The 20,826-nt window shown below is 48.9% G+C and overlaps 3 protein-coding genes across 3 annotated transcripts; all 3 read right to left on the reverse strand.

Annotated features, from left to right (window-relative positions):
* Positions 1–1,733: 1,733 nt before the first annotated feature.
* Positions 1,734–3,449, reverse strand: ARB_02378 (C2H2 finger domain protein, putative; the record flags this gene model as incomplete). The annotated part of the gene is made up of 1 exon (XM_003011274.1): positions 1,734–3,449. One exon carries the CDS (start codon positions 3,447–3,449, stop codon positions 1,734–1,736), a length of 1,716 nt encoding a protein of 571 aa, XP_003011320.1.
* Positions 3,450–10,203: 6,754 nt separating this feature from the next.
* ARB_02379 (ABC multidrug transporter, putative) lies at positions 10,204–15,237 on the reverse strand (the record flags this gene model as incomplete). The annotated part of the gene is made up of 6 exons (XM_003011275.1): positions 10,204–11,124; positions 11,185–11,414; positions 11,509–13,657; positions 13,714–14,248; positions 14,301–15,006; positions 15,183–15,237. 6 exons carry the CDS (start codon positions 15,235–15,237, stop codon positions 10,204–10,206), a joined length of 4,596 nt encoding a protein of 1,531 aa, XP_003011321.1.
* A 1,701-nt stretch (positions 15,238–16,938) lies between these two features.
* Positions 16,939–19,983, reverse strand: ARB_02380 (uncharacterized protein; the record flags this gene model as incomplete). Its single annotated transcript, XM_003011276.1, has 1 exon — positions 16,939–19,983. One exon carries the CDS (start codon positions 19,981–19,983, stop codon positions 16,939–16,941), a length of 3,045 nt encoding a protein of 1,014 aa, XP_003011322.1.
* Between the last annotated feature and the right edge of the window lie 843 nt (positions 19,984–20,826).

Genomic DNA, 20,826 nt, shown 5'->3' on the forward strand with positions numbered 1-20,826 from the left:
AGGATCTTTTGTCATGCTAGCATGTCTCGCAGGCGAGGTTGCAAATTTCCCTGGCATTATAACCATAATTTTTGCAATGCACCCTACGCAGCTCGCGTAGATCATGCCCCCCACCGTGACGATTTATTGATCCCAGCATTATGCAACAAAAATATGGCATTATCCACATGGATAACTGAATTATCTGACCATCAGTCGCTCTGAACACCATGTATATACCTGCAACACGCCATATATGCAATTGCTTTCTAATGTTCATTGCATATTAAATGCACATTACCTGGGGTCGCAATTTATACAGCAATTAATGCCAGGAAAAGCCGCTATATACCACGTTTTCAACATTATATGTGTCTAGTGAGTAGGCGACCATACTCGATTCGGCAAATGATAGATAGCCTTTTCCGATTCTCCCGTTGAGGTAGCCTATTGAACTCTGGGTAACTGGTGCTCAATGCTTATGCAAACATGGTTTACTGAACCCTGCACGATGTTTCAAGAGATGTATGTCATCTTTTTCTGTGCTTTCCTATTTACACCCGGCAAACTGTCACCAGATATTTCGCTCTTAGGGACATTCAGCCACATTCGATTCCCTCGGATGTCTGCAGATGTAAGTCTCCAGAACCAGACACCTCCGCTATCTCGGCCACTTTTCTGTGCGCTGCTCCGGGTGCCGTCACAAGGCATGACGAAGCAAAACCAACTGTCCATGAGATGGCGGAGGGTCCACACAATCCTCAAAAGCTTGTTGGTTCTCGTATATTTGTCCACGATCCTACATTAATCAACCTCTTACACGAGAATCTAGAAACTAACGTTTGGAACATTCCCACTAAGGTATTATTTGCTAACTTCCCAGCCTCGTGGCCAACGGCACCCGGGAAAATCCCGTAATACTTTAAAAAAAAATTGCTGCCAAGTACGGCTGCTCTGCGTGGCAATCTACAGGCATGATGCAAGCTGAATCCTTCATGGACACTTGCATCTACTCTTCCGTGCATGGCCGCGTGCAAACAGGATTGCGGCCAGGTTGCGTGCATACCCCTTAAGTGGCTTCGGAACTTACATAGTCCCGCTCGATTGCTAATAGATATGTCAGTGATTAACCAGGGCCTGAGTTGTTTGAGCCCTGCTGCATGCAGGTAGCCTGCATGCTGAAGGCGGGCGTAGCTTCTGAAAGACACTTTACATGATACTTCGGTTGGATGGAAACTTGAATTATGATATCTTCCGGAAATTCTTAGAACCTGGTTGAGGATAATATGCCTGTTGGATGCGGCATGTTGTAGATTGGATATCGGAAGATTCTAGTAGCAAGTGCCAAAGATCTAAAGCGAACGCTGGAGAGTACGGTACATCAATCGTCAAGATCATTATTGTGATATTAATATGCAGAAAATATCGGGGGTAAGTAGAGGAGGGCCGTTTTAGAGGCAATAGAATATTAAATTAGGAAAAGGGGAGAAAAGCAATCATATCAAAGCTTTGTATTCGTTACAAATGAAACCCGTGTTTCCATACCACCACATAATGCCATGCTGAATTTTCCTGAAGTCTTGCCCGAGTCGTAACAAATGAAAAAGTATAAGAAAAGTCATAAAGAAACAAGTAGGGGAAATATATACAGAAACAGACAGAGAAAAGGGATGTTTTTTTCCTTTGTTTTCGTTTCTGGTTCGGTTCTCTCACCCTTTTTTGATCCCCCATTTGAGGCAAAAAAGAGAAGCATACTATGAGGAGTATCCACAGGATTTCTTTCCACTGCCATTCAGTATGCTTGCTAGCAGCCACTTGCCAGGCCCATATGGTAGAATGACACCCTCTTCAATGGCCCACTCACGTAGAGCAACATCTTCGCGCTCTTCGGTATCCATAACTTCGCAGTGCTTGCCCACATGTTCCATGCGGTCTTCCCAGGAGTGTGGGCCAACAAATTCATGGCTGCAGTAGTTGCACTGGCTTCGCTGAGGAGCTTGCCGTTGCTGGACCCAGCATCTGGCTCGCACTTCATCAAGCTGTTTGTCGAAAGCTTCACGTTCTCCCTTGGTAGGTTCATGTGGAGAGGGGAGAGTCAACCAAGGCGCGTGCATGCGGCGAAGGTGTTGGGTGAAGAGGTCTTTGCGGTTGAAGTCGTTGGGGGTACGCATAGTGGTAATAGTGCATGAATGAGAAGGGGAAGAGGAGATGGAGGTTGGGCAATCGCAGGAGTAGGGAGTGGACATCATAGAGTTGGACGGTTTAGACACCTTGCAGTGACCAATGTCACATCGATAAAAGCCAAGCTGGAGATGTTGGGATAGAACGTGGCGCTTCCACTCATTCTTGGAGGCAAAGGAGCTTGTGCAACCATATGGGGCAAAAACGCAGGAGAAGATGCGGTCCGCCGCCGATTGGCGATTTCGGGGAATGCTGAAACTTGAACTCTTAGACGGGGTTCGCCTAGTCGTGCGTTTGCTGACTGGGGATTGTCTTTGCTTTGGCTTCGCTCGGTTCTTTCGTACACCACTCTCACTGCCGCTTGGGGATAATGGAGGGCTGGGTATCGAAGCGGAGCTATCTGCTTTTATCTCGTTATACTTTACTCGCTTGTGAACCAAGCCAGAAAATCCCGCAGAAGTGATTCCCGAGAGACTGTTCTGGCGGTCGAGATAGGCCTCGCCTAGGGCGGGATCAACTATTTCGTTGTTCCCAGTTTGTAGATGATCTCCGAAGACCATGTCATCTTGCCCGAGCCGTGAGTCCAGGTTTTGTAGTGAAAAGGACTGTGACATGAAGGCAGGGATAGATCGGGGCGGCTTGTTAGACAGCATGAGGTCTTCAAAAATAGGGCTTTGGGTAGGGACAGGATCGGGGTAATGTTGTACATCTTTAGGTGAGACAGAACATTCACTTCCTAACTGCGAACCACTTAGGCTCCTAGACAGAGCATTGTCGATGCCATCCGAGAACTGGCATTTTTCGGTGATTGGCGAGTCGAATACATCGTTGACGCTAGGATAGAGCTTAGGAGAGTTCCACGAGTACTCGCTCATGGAGGAATCAGATGTAGATTGGTCTCCTCCGCAAGAGCCCAATGGAGAGGTATACCTCACCATGCGCTGTGGCAGTGAGGTGTACATCATACAGTCAGTTTCCCATGGAATCGTAGTCTCCATGTGATATGGGCTGTTGTAGATCTCTACATCTCTCTGGGGATTTGCTGGAAAGGCTGAAGCACACTGCTCGAACCCAGTGAGCGGCTGCGCCTTGGTCATATTCTGTTTTTGGTTCATCACTCCCGCGGTATCGAGGTCGTAGGGGAAGTCGTTGGATCCCAGCATGGCTCTGATATCATCCGATCGCGGGGAGAGAGCCAGCTCGTAGTCAGTATGAGACCCCTCTTCCGAAAAGCCGAAATGTGTAGTAGGGTCGAGGGCGAGAGTGAAAGTGCCCGCCATTGAGGTCATCGTTGAGATCTGATTTTGGAATCCAAACACAGTAGAAACTGATGACTACCTTGGAGTTTGACGTGCAATTCTCTAGACTTGAGGGTAGAGCAGATGGCTTTCACGGTTCAATAGCGTAGTAGACGGGATGAACAGTGGAAGTCTGGTAGGTGTGTAGCTCTGAGTGCATGTATGGCATGAGGTTCACTAGTGGGCTTGTAAAAGTGAAGTAGTTAATGCCAGCGTGTAGAAGTAGTTAATGCCAGCGTGTAGCATGAAGGTATGAGAAGGAGAAGTTGTTTGTGTTCAAGCTGAGGGAGGATCTGGGGGATGCGAGGGCATATAAAAGCAGCCAGCAGCTCAGGCCCGAGAAAAGAAGAGAGAGCTTGTTCCACCACCCACCGACCTTGCGCCATGATGTAGCGGGTGTAGGGGACAGGGATTACCCAGTCAGCTTTTGATAGTTCCGATATTTGTTTTTCTCTCTCTTTTCTTCCCTCTGAAAGGCCACATGAGAAGAATCAGAGATAAGAGTGTCGGACACGGTTGAACTATGCAGAGCCTCAATGCCTGGCCCCATTTTCAGAAAAAAAAGGAAAAAAACGTGGTGGCCGAAGTATAAAAATAAATTTGCAATGGATTGGAAATCACAAGGCCAGCGCCCCTGCATGGCTTTCCAGGAAGCGAAGTGAGCGTCGCCCTGATCCTTGCCGGAATACGAGGCCTTGAGAGACAAAAGTGTATGTGCTTGGGGGTTTGACACGTTTGTCTCTGCCACATGGCGATCAACACTACCAAGAGAGACATCGTCCTCCTATTTCAAAATACAAGTCAGCGAATAACGTCGTTTGTCCACAGCAGAGTAACAGTTGGTCTGGTACAGAGCGTAAACAGGGCATGCCTCTTCGTTACTCCCCTGCGGGCCCCTTATCAACATCGGCATCACACCCTGGCTAGTATATGCTGGTATCTGGTGAAGGGTTACCCCCCATGGTCTATTCTCCGACTTTTTTTGGACCGTTCATGGAGCGAGGAATAACTCAATATCCTGTCCGCCACGAGGCCAGGGGTTCACTTACATATGGAGAAACCTCCTATCAGAAGGGAGATAAAACGGAAGTAATATAAATACTGATTTTAAATCATGAGTGCCCACATGTACGTAGGGTGTACGGAGTATATGAACTACAATCATCGAGCTGAAAATGATCCCAGTTCGGGGGGGGATTTGGGTGCCAGTACTCCGTACCTGATTTGCTCCTTTTGTGCCATGCTCCTGTCCCGTAGCGAGCGCTAGGCAGGCCATAGCATCAGGGAAGAACAGCGTCGACATATATGCCGTACATAGCGAGGTGCAGAGAGTAATAGCACAGCATATCTAGTTGTTAACTGTGTTTCCGTCTGTCAACTGCTGCTGTGCTAGTTTTGAGCGGATAAACTCCTCATTAACTCCGAGACTAGTTAACCCGTCATCTCGCTTTCCACGGGGTGGCTGGATTAGTTCCTCTCGATCAGCGTTCCGATAACCCGTTTACAGGATAATCTCTTACCTAGAGCAGTGACTTGCTGGTCGGACCTGCTAGGTAAACAGATGAACGAACGAGACGGATGTCCTGCATTGCGATCAAGCAAGATTCCGTGCAAGACCATTGCTGGTACGACAAGGGTACATTGTGATCGTCTATTGGTCAAGGTGTCCAAGCCTCCCTGGGTCAAAAGGAGGTTAGCCTATGTGAACGGCTATTATTTTGCGGCCAGGGGGACAGGGCAAGTCCCATAGTAATGGACCCTATATGTACAGTGCTGCTGCTGCTGAGTTGAGTCTGCAGGATTTGCAGGCATTCCTCCTTTTTGGATTTTGTTTTTGCCATGTGTAGGATCGAGTTCCAGTATGTGCATGGTACCATTCTTATTATTATTATCTCAGAGGTCCCACATCCCGCCCTTGGTAGTCCATTACTGCGGGATATAAGTAAGAAGTATTATGATTATTATCAAGAGCTGACAGGCAAACCTTCAAGATCAAGGTTCTACCCTTGAGCTGGGGATCATAAACACGTGTTGAAGGCCGCTATTGCTCGTAAAGGTGGATACCCTCTCGTCCAAGCGGGAGGAACGATTGGATGAGGATTGAAACTTTGAATAGGAGGATTCGGACCGCATCTCCCGAGCAGAGGGACTGTGAGCCATGTACTCCATGGTACCCAGGACGTGCAACAAATACTATTTGGAATTTGTGCTTTTGAAAAAAAGAAGGGCGTCCCTCCCCCCTGTCAGAAAAATATGCATGGTCGCCCCGAGGAGACCGAGTTGGACCTTGTCCCACACGAGTTTCATCTTCAAAGTCTGATCCTTCAGCCAGGACGAAACTGTACGAGGCAGGGTAGGTTCTGCGGTCCTCTCCAATCACGTCTAGCGAGGACGGTCTCCTCGCACTCAGTACTCTTGTAATCAGTAATTTGTGCAGCAATGTCATTGCTCTCGGCATCCAGGCGTCCGGCCATAGGACGAATCAGCCAATGCAAGAAGGCCCTTCTCCCCCCTCCCCGCAGACCGCAGACCGGGCGCAATTCAAAGGCGTGGCAGAGCATGGATGCCTGTCGTCACCCCCTAGCGGGCTGTGTTTTTGGAGGATCAGAGATCTGCCAGGGAGGTTGGAGAGAAGTTAACTCGTGGACTTCTTCTATATGGACTTGTTAGCACGAGGGAGACGATAGTGACAGCGACGCTTTTGCAAGCAGACTCAACTCCATCGCGAGATGTCGATCCCCAGCATCACATAGTTACGTGCTCGAACTCCATCCCTCCCATCAGCTTAGTGTCTCGATGTCTCGCGGTGCCTGTCCAGCGTAGAACTGCGGCCCTGAACCGGCCGTTGTTTTTCTTTTCCTGTGCGAGTTTCTAACATTTACAGCCCCTCGTCGAGTTGGTCGTAGCAATTACCGGAAAGGGAACACCGCCTTTGCTTTTCTGCCGGCGCATCGCAACCTCCGTTGCTTCTTCTGCGTCTTCAGCGTCTTCTGCCTCTACGTCCTTTGCTTCTTTCTCGGTGCATCTGCAGCTTCACGGACGTCGAGGGAGACACGGACGCATCGAAGATGGACATCTGTCCGGCGACGGGCTCAGGACGGTGTCTCCTCCGGGCGAAGTTGGCTGTTCATTGGGCTGTGCTGGTGATTTGTGGGAATGAGGCCTGACGGTTCATCCCTCTGGCCTCTGCACGCCAGAAACCTTCGATATTATGCCGCCCTTTGCTGGAGGAGGCAGGGTCCGCAAGGATTGCTGATGGTGAGCTCGTCAAATCACGGACGAGATACCCCGGATGCCGCGTTTTTTTGGATGTGCACATCAATCAGGCTAACCATACAACTATAGGGTTTGGCTATTAAGGCAGATAGTTCCCATGCAGTGAGAATCTGCTGCCTTACATGCTATAGAACACAAGATCAGGGCCAGTGGCATCTCTTCCTGTACCACATTCAAAAGTCCTGATCGACGATTTACCGGGAGGAGACGAGACACAGAGTCTGTTCCAAGAAGAGTCGGGCGGTGCTCTAAACGTGGGACGGACTGACTTTCTAGCCTGAACCGGGCGCTGGTCAACTTCGAAAGTTAATAAGACTCTTACTCTCAGGCACGCTGTGATCTTTGTGTCGCAAGCCGATCCTTCTTTCCATGCATAATCGGCGCAACGGACCCGTGGTTCAGACGGATAACTAACTATGCGAGAGAGCAAGTCGAGGTGGTGGTAGTGGTGGTGGTGGTGAACCTTTCCCTTCCATCCGGCGGAGTTGAGAAGATTGCGAAAGGCTGGCCGACTGCCTTTGGGGTAAAACGGACAAATTGACTGATTTCGACCGAAGGGCCGCGTTCGAGCTTATTCGAAAAGGTTCCTGGCCCCCACGGGGATCTCTCTCCCATCGTTTACGCTCAGTTACTCAACAACAGAGTTCTCTTGTCATCTGGCACTCTCAGCTGTCCTACACACCACCAAACAATGTATTGAAACTCGATAAACCAGTACTGGTTGGCCATGCAGTCCATACGCACGAGGGTATGGCAGACTGGCAAATACGGTAACTGCTCATATCTCATCTGCTGGACTGGCAGGAAAGTTATGAAACAGTCCTGCATGAGAATCTGGCCCCCTTCTAGAAGGATGAGGAACGAAGCAAAATAACCTGAATTTCTTACTCTGTCAAATCAGTTAGTTACACTGTGCGAAAGAAGCAAAGAAACAGCAATGTTTCCCCTCCCCTCTAACTTACCATTTTGGTTGGCTCTCCCACGAGTCCAGTGATTTCGCGTGGATGAGTTCCTCCGCCCATTCCGATCATCCCAAAAACTCGAGACTCAACTATCACCCAAGGAAGAAGAAATGATTCAAATATATTTGTTTTCTCGGCCTTTCGCTTCCCCCTTCCCCCCCTTTACGTCGGTTTTACCGCCCAGATCATAACGCCGAAAACCTCCCATCGCTTTGTCACAGAGTGCTCCGTATGAGCCAGTGCCCCAGTGCATTGCGGAACACAGGGCACACTCTCAAGTATACTCCGTACGCACTGCCGCACTCTGGCTTGACGGGCAGACTCCGTTGCTTGGACGTACCGCAGATCACTCGTTCATCACTCGTTCAGCTTCTTTTCCCTTTAAGCGCCGTGGATGCCTCGGATGTCAGCTGAACAGGGGTCTGCATGCAGCAGGCGAATAGTACGCTGGCTTGGGCGAAAGCTGAATGAGAAAAGAGAAAATCCCGCTACTGACATAATTTACCTACCCGAGCTGAGGAAAAGAAGAGTTTGGCCTCATTCTGTACTGAGTACTTTCTCACTACTTTCGCTCTCTGCGGAAGACGGAGAAGAATCCGGAGGAAAAGTTTGTTTCTTTTGGCCCTCTACCTTCAGAACCTATTCGCTACACACTGGGTGCCTTAAAACTTTGAGAATTCGCTGGATATGCCGTCTTTGTCTCAAGGCGGCAAGGCAGTTAAAAATAAACCAAACCTGAGCAAGGTAAAATAGGCTATTGACCACAGCCATGGTAACCGATCGAATCACGACGATTCATCTCGTTACACATGCAAGATGCCTTCTCTCCCGTGCGTGACTCATCAGAAAATATGCACAATTATTAATAAATATGGGTGTTAATTTTGGAGTTTTGTTCTGAACCAAAATATTTTCGCTCTAATCTTACTCCTTGTCCACAAGAAGTCATCACAGCTCGAAAGTTTATACATGGAATATACGGGGTGTGTGTGTGGGAGGCTCACATTCATGGATAACACGATATGGTGATGCATACCGTCGACGGCGGGCAGCATACGTACTCTGAGGACGTAAGGGAGACGCTGTCTGCCATCTGTTGTCCACCCGGAGTTAGTTAACCACTGACAGGTGTGGAGTTAAGCAATAACTCTGGAGTACTGGCTAAGTCAAGTGTTATTTTGGGTCCAGTTTCTATTTTTGACTTCCTATTCTTAGAAACTAACCTTCATTTTCAGACTAATTACACGCTACAGGTCCAAACAGAGCAATTCATGCGTGCTTTGCAGATGGCTCTTAACATTCCAGCTGTCAAATAACTAACTAGTTAACCTTCTGTCCGATGGTGCAGTTATACAGATGCTTAAACTGGTTATTTCTGCGAATCATGCTGTCGGTGCTCTCTTGCAAAATAAACGACAATCTCGTGCTTGATACCGATATCTACATGAAGACGGGACACATCTTTCCCCACCCAATAAGATTATTTGGCCCGTTAACAGAAAACACCGGGTAGTAAGCCAAGCAGATCCAAGAGGATGGGAGGAGATTCTCTGGAGATAATGTCTTCCTTATGTCTATTATATTTAGCTACTTCATACAAACGAGAAGTAGTTACACGATTCTAATAATAGCACTAGTTCCAGCATTTCAAACACGATGTCAGACACAAGGGGGTTCAACATTCGCTTGCTAGAGATGTGTACACAGCGTTGCAGCTACCTGCTTCCCTGGCCATGGACATGATACCCGGTGCAACCAGGACGAAATCAGCCGCTCAGGTTCCAACTTGTCTAGGACACCACAGCACCACCGAATTCTTCGGCGATGGACCACACAGAGTGGAGCTGAATGTATGAGAGGGATAATTCTATCTGACTGATAAGAATCCAAGCAAGGTGTTTGCATAGCCCGGATTCTCGTCGAGATTGGGATCTAACTCTCAAATCATATTCCATACACCGGCCCTACACAAATACAATATGTGATCTGTAAACTCCTCGATAACATATTTTCGTTCATGGACAGTGTGAAAGCCACTCATGTGTTGAATGCGCGAGATTACCAGTGACATGGTAGCTGGATCACCAGAAACAGTGACTTAGGGACAACGAATACTAAAGATATGCTTGTGGCGGAGGAGTCTGGGATTCCATTTGATATTCCCTCGGGTTAGATTCATATTTTTGAAACTGGAGAATCATCAAAGAAATGGAGTAGCCAATTGAGAAAGCAACATAACTGAGACATGGACAAAGTATGATATACAGCAAAGCCCCAGAGTGACTCTGAGGGACATATTAAAATATATGCAGATCTAGTAGGACTAAAAACAAGAGGTGAAAAAAAGTATTGGCATGAAAGTCTAGTCTATTTGCAAGACATGGAAAAGTAAGATCGTCGTGGCTTTTGGAGGGGAGTGCGGTGTATATATCAAAGGTGGAAAGGTAATATATGTGCAATGGCTCGTGGGCCATGGAATAGCATCGAGTATTCCAATCGGAATACAACTATGCCTTTGTCTCGCTTTCTTGCTTTTGTGGCTGTTGTCCCTGCTTCACCCCAGATTTCCTCTTGGGGACACGGAGAAGCCAATACAAGCCGATGGCACCGACCATGTTGAAGGCAATATATCCGAACAAGATGCCGATGTTTCTCCAGCGTTCATCAAAGATGATGTTAACCCCTTTCAGGAAGGTGTCCGTATCGGCAACAGCACAGAATTCGCACATGTCGGTGGCATCAGGGGTGAGAATTCGGCCTCCAGCAAATTTAGTGTAAGGACCCAGGTATTCCATGCATGTTTGTCCTGCAGCTGGGGTAAGACGGAGAATCTCGTTGGCAGCGCACACAATATCTGTTCTTCCGACTCCAGTGGATAATACGGCTGAAACGAAATATGTGAATGGAGATAAGCGGTACATGAAGATCCAGAATCCGGGCATGGCGGTTGGACTAACGAGGACACCGCAGAAAACGAGGGTGAGGGAGAAGCAAAGTTGGGCGATGTTTCCACCTGTTTCCGCTTGCTCTATACCGGCAATAACCATGGAACTGAATGTCGAACTGAACATTAGGAAGATCAGGATAAGCAAGAACATGGTGCCACTTCGTTCAGTCACGGCGTCGGTTGGGATTGCGTTCTTATAGAAGCCAATTGGGTAGTACCAGCAGAAAAAGGCGGGGACAGTCAGGAGGGCATTCCAGGGTATTTCAACAACGACTGATGATATCATAAATGCTATCCAGGAGTATGTTTTTGAGGGTCGTTCACGGACTTCGTAAAGAGATCGTTGGATGACGAAGTAGGGCATCATTTGCTGTACAAGATTGGGGAAGAGAATCATGAACATGAAAATGGCGAACATTTGGTTCTGGATACCTTGCAAGCTGACTTGTTCCTTGTAGAAGGTAAAACCAATGAATAGAGTCTATAGGGATATGTTAGTGATCAAACTAGTATAACCAAAGGAAAGGGGATGATAGCATACCGGAACAATGGCAAGACAGGCTTTCGAGTAGATGTAGTCAGGACTACGCCAGTACTGCTGGAACATACGGTGCTGGACAATGAGATATTGCTTCCACAAGGGCATAGCAAATTCACCGTACCCAGCCAACCGAGGAGTTTGGGGCTTCTGTGAGAGCTCTGACTTTAGCTCTGCAAGATGACGACGAACTTCGACACGCTCTGCGCTGTCCCTCCAAACGGCCGGCCAATCTATGTCGGTCTTTGAGCCAGGAGCGGCACCAATGACCCTCTAACATCCATTCGGCAGGGTTTGCGTCTGGAGGGCATTTGGGGGCCCCCTTACTCTCGAAGTATTCAATGAGAGTAGACATATGTTTTCCTAGTTCACCGAAGTAAACTGTTCGTCCGCCAGAAGCCAAGAACAGGAGTCGATCGAACTCCTGCATCAACATAGCAGAGGGCTGATGAATAGTACACAAGACGGCTTGTCCGTGGTCCGCAAGCTTTCTCATCAGGGTACAGATTGACCAGGCCGTTTGACTGTCAAGTCCAGATGTAGGTTCATCGAAGAAGAGCAAGAGGTCAGGCTTAGCCGCAATTTCAACACCGATGGTAAGGCGCTTGCGCTGTTCAACATTTAGACCCTCGCCTAGGACACCGACGACGGCATTGGCGTATTCTTCCATTCCCAACATCTTGATAACTTCCTCGACGTAGGCAACCTTCTCCTCATATGGGGTAGTGTTAGGTTGACGGAGCAAGGCGCTGAATGTTAATGCTTCTCTAACAGTGCTGATTTCCAGATGGAGATCCTGTTGCTGAACATATCCAGTCTTACGCTGGAAGGAATCATCACGGAGACGACCGTCAACAAGCATTTCACCAGTGACAACACCCATGGTAACACGGTTTGCAAGGACGTCCAAGAGAGTCGTTTTTCCGGCTCCAGACACACCCATCAAGGCAGTAAGAGTACCAGGCTTGACCCATCCATCGACATTGTCCAGGATACGTCTGGTCTCCTTTTTGATCTTGATATCGTAGCACACACTTTCCCAATGGAATACAGATGTTTGCTTCACAATGGCAGCAGTTTGGTTATGGCCAGAATTTTCTACTGGCTGCTTTTCTTGTGTGGATGCGGCTTCAGGGTCTTGCTTTTTCTTAGACTGCTTTAAAAATGCCGGAACTTTCCCCTTGGGGAAGACGAGAATCTCTCCCTTTGAAGGCTTAGCAGATACGAGTTCCGTGGCCGTGATGTAGACGAAAAGGAAGAAAACGAAGAAAGCAATTATGATGCCGTAATTCCTCCACATGTGAGAAGCGTAGTAAGAATACGTTTCCCGGAGGAAGACATCACCGCTGACGGTTGGATTTCCAGCCATTGCTCCCTTGGCTGCGCAGATTTTGGATGTTCCCGAGGCATTGGAGTATCCGGGACCACTGGGTATATAGGCAGCACATTTAAACTCTCGGTCATGGAACTCGTTGATCATGAGAGACTCAAACGCATACTGGATGGGGTTGATGTAACTGATCCACTTGAACCAGGGTCGCATATCACGAACTGGAATGGTAAAACCAGTGTAGATAACCAAGGCAAGCATAAAGATTGAGGTAGGAACCAAAGCTTGGGATAAAGTACGAGACACGGCAGCAATGGAACGGAAAACGTTAGACATGGTCAGGGTCGTGGTGAAGGAGAAGAGGAAGAAGATAAAGAAGTGACCGGGAGTTCTCCTGAGGTTGGTCATGAAATATATGATCAGATTGAACACGATGGCCACGGCCAATTTTGCAGGCATATCGACGAGTATAGAACTGATGGCTTCGGAGGATGGATGATATAGAGCGTATTTATCGTGTTTTTCCACGATGGGCCGTTGATGCCAGAGGGTCAAAATTTCCAGGGAACTAGCAAAGGCGTTCATGAGAATGGCAAAGAAAAGGAGAGAGCCACGGGAGAAGAAGCTGTCAGTGGTTTCTTGCTGGTTATAGAACACACTGGCAATGATCAGGGACATGGCGATGTTTCCAATAATGGAGGTAAGAGTCATGGACATGTCTCCCTTCAGTCTCTGGAATCCACGCCACATGCAAAGTTTGATCTCCATGGGGTAAGAGAGGGTATATGGCGAGGACTTGCTGGTTGACCTGGACTTTTCAGCTGACCGAGAGGCTTGGAATTTCTGTAGCTGTTCTCCATGTAGCGGGTAGGCCTTGTTGTATTCATCAATCTCCTGCATGAGAATTCGTCTGTCCTCACTTTCTTTCCATCGCTGAGCAAACTCAGCTGGTGTCTGGGGTACACGAGACTCGTAGCCAGGCCTGACTCTCCGTTCGGACGGACTGGTGACTGACGTCAAGAAGTCAGCAGTGGTCTGTCTGCTAGGACAGTCAAAGCCCATCTCGATGAAGTATTCTTTTGCTCGGACAGCGTTTCCAAAGTAGATCTGATGCCCCTCGTATAGAACAACCGCTTTGTCGAAGATCTATAGAAGGTGTTAGCTGCCACTAGCATACGTCAAAATAAACGAGCAGAACTCACATCATAGATTGCTTGACCGGCCTGGTAAATGGCAACGATGGCAGTCGTTCCGGAGTATTTGGTAGACAGGCGGAGCGACTTGACAAATTCAAGGGCATTGGCACTGTCAAGGCCTCTGGTGCTGTTGTCCCAGCACTGTAGAGGGCTTCCGCTAAGGGTGGTCTCTGCAATACTTATTCGCTTCCTCTCACCTCCAGATACACCACGGATATACTCGTTGCCAACCTGGGTATTGATGGTATGCGACAGACTAAGCATTGACATGACCATACTGCGCATATGGATGGCATATTGCTCTCGGGAGACACCTGGCAGTCTGTTTGCTGGAGCTCTGGCACGAGCAGCGAAGTAAAGGGTATCTCCAACGGTCATCTGGGGGAAATGAGTTTCAGTTTCAGCCTGATAGATGACTTCTCCCCTGAAGTTCTTGTGCATTTGCTCCCAGGAGATACCCTGATACTGGATATCGTTGCCTTCGTCAAGGTAGAGACCGTGAGTCTCACCCGATAGTGTCCGAAGAAGGGTTGAACAACCACTATATGATGTTAAGCAGTGCCAATAAACGAATAGCAATAGAATATGCGTACCTTCCAGGGCGTCCTAAGACTACAAGCATCTCACCACTCTTGACAAGACCTTCAAAGTCTCTCAGAATATCTATACGGACCTTCTTCCGCAGCCCAAGCATACTCATGATACCGCTCCATGCCTTAAGCGGAAGATTCCCAACATCACTCTGATAATCGGCAGCAGTTCCGTACCCATGGACGTTCATATTCCGGAACGACACACCCGCAGTACGCTTGGGAAATCTCTCCGGGTCCCTTGACGTAATCTGGAGGATAGTCTTGAGCCATTTGGCTACATTGAAACTCTTGCTATCCGGATTAAGCTCAGGATCCGACTCCGAGTCCAGGAACGGATTGATAACCTGCTGAGGTTCGTTCTCAACATCTAGACCCCCCTGGCGAGAGGCTCTGGAGAGTTGACGGGCTAGGTCCTGCAGCTCAGCGGCCTGTGATTGACTGATATCATCGGTATCATAAGCGGTCTTTCCAACTGTCGTCGAGCTCGATCCGCTGCATTTAACATCTTCTTCATAGTTCAATTTCTCGTCCGGTCTGAGCTCCCCTGTGGGTTTAGTAGCATTGGTCTCCTCTGCCGGAGCCATGCTTCTGATCTCTATGGACGATAGCACCTCCTCTGCTGCCGAAGTATGGGCGACTATATTAATTGGTGATGTAGCAGGGGTGCGATTGGGTAATGGGTATGTATTGATGTTGATTTCTTCCCCTAGGCTTCAAAACGAATGTCTAGCACTTTGGTCAAAGGGAAATAAACATGCAGAGAGGTACGAGAGTTAGGATTAAAAGTTGGTAGGGATTTATATTATTAGGAATTGATAAAATATATCCGGAAGAGACGACCACCGGTATAAAAAAAGAAAAACAACAAAGATGCAAACCCACGAGAACTGCATGAAGGAAGGAGTAGGAAGAAGAAATAGAAGATGATGAAAAGCATGAAAAGTAAGGAAGAAATAAAAAGACAACACGTACGGAGTACCCCATGCCGTTCCTTGACGTTGGAACCGATGCTTATCCGCGTTCCGGGATGGTTGCCCCTAACGGTAAACGCTGCGATCCCAGGACCCTGACCGACCGGCGTATGCTCGGGGCCCAATCATACGCCACCGAACGACTGTTGCAAGTACGGAAGCCGGAAAACAGCCATATCCGATAAGCAACCAAGGGCATCTTTGCTTGTGTGGAGGCCAGGAGCAAGGTTTTGGCCTGTGGCGACCGCTTAGGCGTCCCAGACCGAGTCCGAGTGTCAGACCGCTGTCCAGCAGCAAACAGTGAGATATGACATGTAAATCTACTGCACAAGGCACGGCCCGTGCAGATGCATATCTTCATTGTGTACGGAGTACATAGACTTGTGCACCATAAAGCACATGGTGGTCCTACATGGCATGTCAGCACGATATCGCACAATAGACGAGACTACCCACGATCCCCATTGTTTGGGGCACCAAGCCAAGTGCCCCATGCAGCGCATGGCGTCTCTGTCGACGTCTCTCTCGGCTCCTGAGTCAAGCGATGGCGAAAAGGGGCTGCGGATGGAGCAAGCAGCTTGCGTGGGATGGCCGAGCTTCGTGCAGAAGGAGAACGGAAGCGGCTTTTCGCTACCCGCCGTATCGTATGTATCGTATACAGCAGAATTACACGCTTCAATACAGCTGATTAAGCAGAAGAAACGCTCCGTTCCGGCTTGGCGTAGCGGATGCAAGACGGACCGAGGCATCAGGGGAGCCCGGGCAGGCGGTAGGTTGGCAGGCAGCTTGACAGGCAGCTTGACGTAAGGATTGGTACAACGGAGTCATGTTGGCTGGCCACTTGATCAGACAAGACTGACGCAGTGATTGTAAGTACCTTGTTGACGATTTTGCAGGCTGGATCTAGATAATGTATGTAACTGATTCCTCAATCGCTATTGTGAACCACAGGATACCGAAGGATTTACTCTGAAATGCGCACCCATCCTGCTTTCGTAAGATAGGTAATCAATTTCCAACAGCTGTATCATCTCCCGCAAATAATAGGTATGTTCCTTTTTAGCCAAGCAGGAGTTCGGTTATTGCGCTGGCGGTTATTCTGGCCAATTAAAGAAAGCTTCTAAGTATTGTTCGGCGAGGCTTGGCGGTAGTAGACTTTATGAGCATTGAGCTGTACAGAGTAGGGTAAGCAAAAACAACAAGACCCTCCCCTTTAATCATGACTGACAGACAGGTACCCCGCGGACAATGCGCCATAGACGGTAGGGCGGAAAGTGCGGCAGAGACGTACGCATACATACATACTTACAGCTGAGACATGTAGCCGAGAGTTGTGGAGGGGTGTAGTTAACCTGGGTCAGTCATTGGATGTTTCAGCTCATCCTGCATAACTTAAGGTGTAATGGAATCTATTGCTATTGTGGCTGGCTGCTAATATTTTATTAAACATTCGAAAAAGACACTTGGAAATCCAACGCGCTAAAGGTGAGAGCGAGTACGAAGCAGATTTTGAAAGGCTCGAAAGAGGGAGGGTAACACGAGAAAGAGCTTGTAGCTAGCTGCCAGGCTTCCGGGCCATATGAAGTAGAAAAGGTATGTGCACGAAGGGAAGACAAAAATCAAAAAGCAAGGTGTCAATAAGTAACAGTGAAAGAGAGTTCTTTGCCTTATTGTCGCTGATAATTAGGCAGTTCGTAACTTTCGTCCAGTGGCCGCTCGGAGCCGTGGGTTGGGTGTCGCTCAACGCCAGCTGACCACATAGTTCCCTGAGTCTGGCCGTCATCATACATTCCCTGGGTGTCCACGCTGCCGGAACGTGGGTCTAAAGTTCGAGGTTGGTCTGGGCCAGGAGCTGGGGGAGCTGAGGGAGCTGAGGGAGCTGAGGGAGCTGATACTTGGGTTGGGCCTGAAGCCGGGCCAGACTCCTCATCTGCCACGGAAGCATGGTATCGTCCTTGTTCCAGGTCTTCGTACCGGCCGCCCCCGTCACGCGTTCGACTCCGTGATGGTGTTCCTCTACCGCTTCCCATGCGACCGAAAAACCTGCTCCGGTAGACGGACGAAGAGACACTTCCTCTTGACTGGGAAAAGTTGGGGCGATGGGAGTCGTTTGAGCTTCTCAAGTTAGTTGGGCTCCTTTCCAGAGGTGCATTGGCTCGCTCTTGTAAGTCTTTTTCTTGCTGGCGACGTTCAGCAGCTTCGAGGTTAGTAGAGCGTACAATATCCTCTACACGATGACCACGGTCCCAGTAAACATCCGATATCATGTCGTCTGAGCTCAAGGCTTTCATGCCGAGAGAAAAGTCAACTCGTTTGTGAGTACTAGTCTGGGATCGATTTGAGGCTGTCGTCCCGGATCGGTCACGGTGTCGAAGGATAGACTGGGTATGGTGTGGAGGCTGTACGGCGGAGGACGAAGCTAGATCACCCAGGGCATCGCGTGCTTCTGAAGTCTGCGATACATCCGTCATCCCCCCAGGGGTGTTGGCACCATAAGCAGGGGTGGTTGTATACTGTGGTGGAGCACCTTGATGAGCGATATGAGCTGGAAGATCAGATCGGTATCCGACAAGGTTCATGCGTGGTCCCTCAATGTTGAGCTCCTGTAAACAGATCATCAAGTTGCAAATGAATTTGTTACGGCGCTGCAGACGAAGAAGTTCATTCTGCCAGTTTGACTTGTAGAAGAAGACCACGTTGAGTGTGATAGAGTAGTTCTCCGTCACCTCCTTAAGTTCAGTCAACACCTGCGTCTGGAACTCGCGCTTCTCCGAAGTGACGAAATCCAGAAGCCTCTGTCGTAGGGCATCGATCTGCTCGAGAGTGGTGCCATATTTGATTATAACAGGGACAGCTTCGGCAAGGCCACCGCTACGCCTCTGGTTGAGAATAAAGAGAGTGTTCAGATAGCTGTTTGGGGCCTGAACAACATGGCCTTGCATCTTCTTAAATTCCGTATACAGAAGAGCAATTTCCTTAACGAAATAATCGTCTCCCGTGAGATTTGCACCAGTATTACCGTAAATAGACACTCGATCACCAACATCGAAAGGATGCTTGACGAACACAAAAATGATACTCTGTAGGAACTCCTGAGCTGTAGCAGAGAAAAGCCAGGATAGAGCCAACAAAGTTGATCCGGCAGATGTAAGGACTCCAGCGGTCGACGCTGAGATGAGGGACAGGAAAACCAAGATAGTGATGACAACAACGATAAAGAAAAATACGTCGTCAAGCTTGGAGACGACAGAGTCTAGATCCTTGAGAGATGCAGTGATAGATTTCCGCTCCTTTCCAGTCTCAGTGCAAACGGCTTCAAGCTCCTCCATTGAGATGTCACCATTCATGTCCTTATCAAACATCTGGAAGGCAGCATCAGCTTCGTCGTTGTTATCGAATGCTGACTTGAGATCCCCGGCGAAAACAGTATCGAAGCCATCTTTAACAAAGGTGCGGTATAAGCGACGGGCTAGTACTTGACTTCCAGAAGTCGAACGAAGTAGGGTTAAGACTACCTGGTGAGGATCCCTGCTTGAATTGACACGTCTACCGGTAAAGTCACCTGCAACCGCACCGGCAACGTCTCCGACTTTACTGAGGGCTCCGCGAGCAGCTCTCTGGGCTCGGTCAGCATACATCATGGGGGTTCTGGTACCTGAACTGCGCTTTTCAGACTTCTCTTCCAGATCCGAGTCGTTCATAGTCGTGTGTTCCCTGGAATAGGCATACAACTTGGCCAGACTGCCGATCTGAAACTTGTTGATTTCAATTCGGTCTGCGTACGTTCGCAAGTGAAAGCTGATAGCGATAAGCTGGATTATCAGCTTCTCGATAAGATTCAGCGTCATGCCGACGAAGATCGAGATGATGATCTTGTTCACAATCACCTCCCACCTTTTAACCGTGCGGTCCCCGTCAACATGGTGGGTTATCATTGTTGGTAAAAATGAGATTTCTATGCTTAACCACCAGAAGAACAGTGAGGCTGGCAATTCCAATTGAGCGGAGAGATCCCGCCACTTCTTCGAGTTATTGGTGAATAAACTGGCGATGATGGCCACAGGGTATTGGAGGAATTTGGCAACAATTCTACCCGCCCAGAGAGTGAGCCAGACAATCTCCAGCCAGACGGAGAACCAGAGGAGGCTGACGCCACCAACGGTGGCATCCTTGAAGACAAAGGCGCCGAGCAACAGTGGAATGAGTATGATGAGCACTAGCGGGATAATGTAGGTGAAGTAGCGGACGAGAAAGCTTGACTCGTGGACCTTCTTGAAGAAACGTGCGATGGAGGTTGTAGGATTCTCTGGTGGTTTGTAGAGCGAGGCATGTTCGTGGATGGGGTTCGTAGCCGTGTCAAACTCATCCACGGGCTCTGTCCGGTGAGAGCGGGCAGGCCGAATAGAGAGCGACCTTTCTATATCTGAAGCTTCCGCGTTGGACACCATGCGCTCTGCCTGCAGCATAGTGATATCATCGTTTAGACGATTGGCCTTTTCTCGATCCTGCGAGGGAGTAGTATTTAGAAGCCCGTGCTCGTCGTTTTCTGGAGGTTCAACGAGCATGTGCACCCGGTTCCCCTTATCATCCACCATGTCTTCTTCAACGGGCAAGTTGTACTGCTGGCCAGCTTCTGCCTCTCTAGGCTGTTCGTCGGATGCGGTTCCAGTGTTGTACTTGGGCTGGGCGCCCTCGTAAATTGGGGTCGACATCTTGTATCAGGTCCGTGGTCTTTGTCCTGCTTCTAGCGAGGAAGACACATTCCTTGCTTGTAACTATATATTCCAGCAGCAGGAATCGAATCGATAACAAGTTTCCTGTTCTTGAGTGTGTCTCGACCTCCCACGGGATTACGGAGGAGTCGTGTCGCGACAGCGATGAGTCGAGATCGAGGAGAACCGCCAGCGATCCGCGGAGATGTGGGAGAGAAATAGAACTGAATAGAACCTGAAGAATCTTGGAAGGAACCGGCCTCTTTACCTGCAGCGGATCTACCGACATATTAATACGGGCGTCTTCCCACCCGATGGAGTGAATGACGACCGGGAGCTCTCGTCATCAAAGAGTAAAAAAAGGGAACAAATAACTACCCAGGCCCCTTGGCACGACTCCACCACTTATCAACGTTCCCACCGACAAGCGGGCACCAGGGGCAAAAAACTCTCGAAAGCTGCCCTCGGAAGCCCGCTGCTACCAATGCCCAGGAGTAAGAGTGGAAGCTGTTATATATATAGAGTGGCCTGGCCAGAGCCCGTTGGCCATGGCATATAAATTTCCTGTTCTCTCGCCCAACACGTCAAAGACAGTCTCGGACAAGCTGCCCCGATGGTGTTAGAGCTCTCCAAGGTGGCAAAGACAGGGCGATCTTATCACACTCAATTGTGTTATTGCAGACAAGAACTCAACCTTGTGTCATGGATCGGAGACGGCGGACGAGTAATAGCAGCACGCACATGAACAGCCAAGCAAACTGCGACAACTGCGTCAGGATTGACGGTCCCAAACACCGAGGAGAAGCTAGGATTCTAGCCCTGCTGCACAGTCTCCATAACTGG

This window comes from Trichophyton benhamiae, assembly GCF_000151125.1.
Source record: "Trichophyton benhamiae CBS 112371 chromosome Unknown contig00294.0, whole genome shotgun sequence".
NCBI classification, from domain to species: Eukaryota; Fungi; Ascomycota; class Eurotiomycetes; order Onygenales; family Arthrodermataceae; genus Trichophyton; species Trichophyton benhamiae.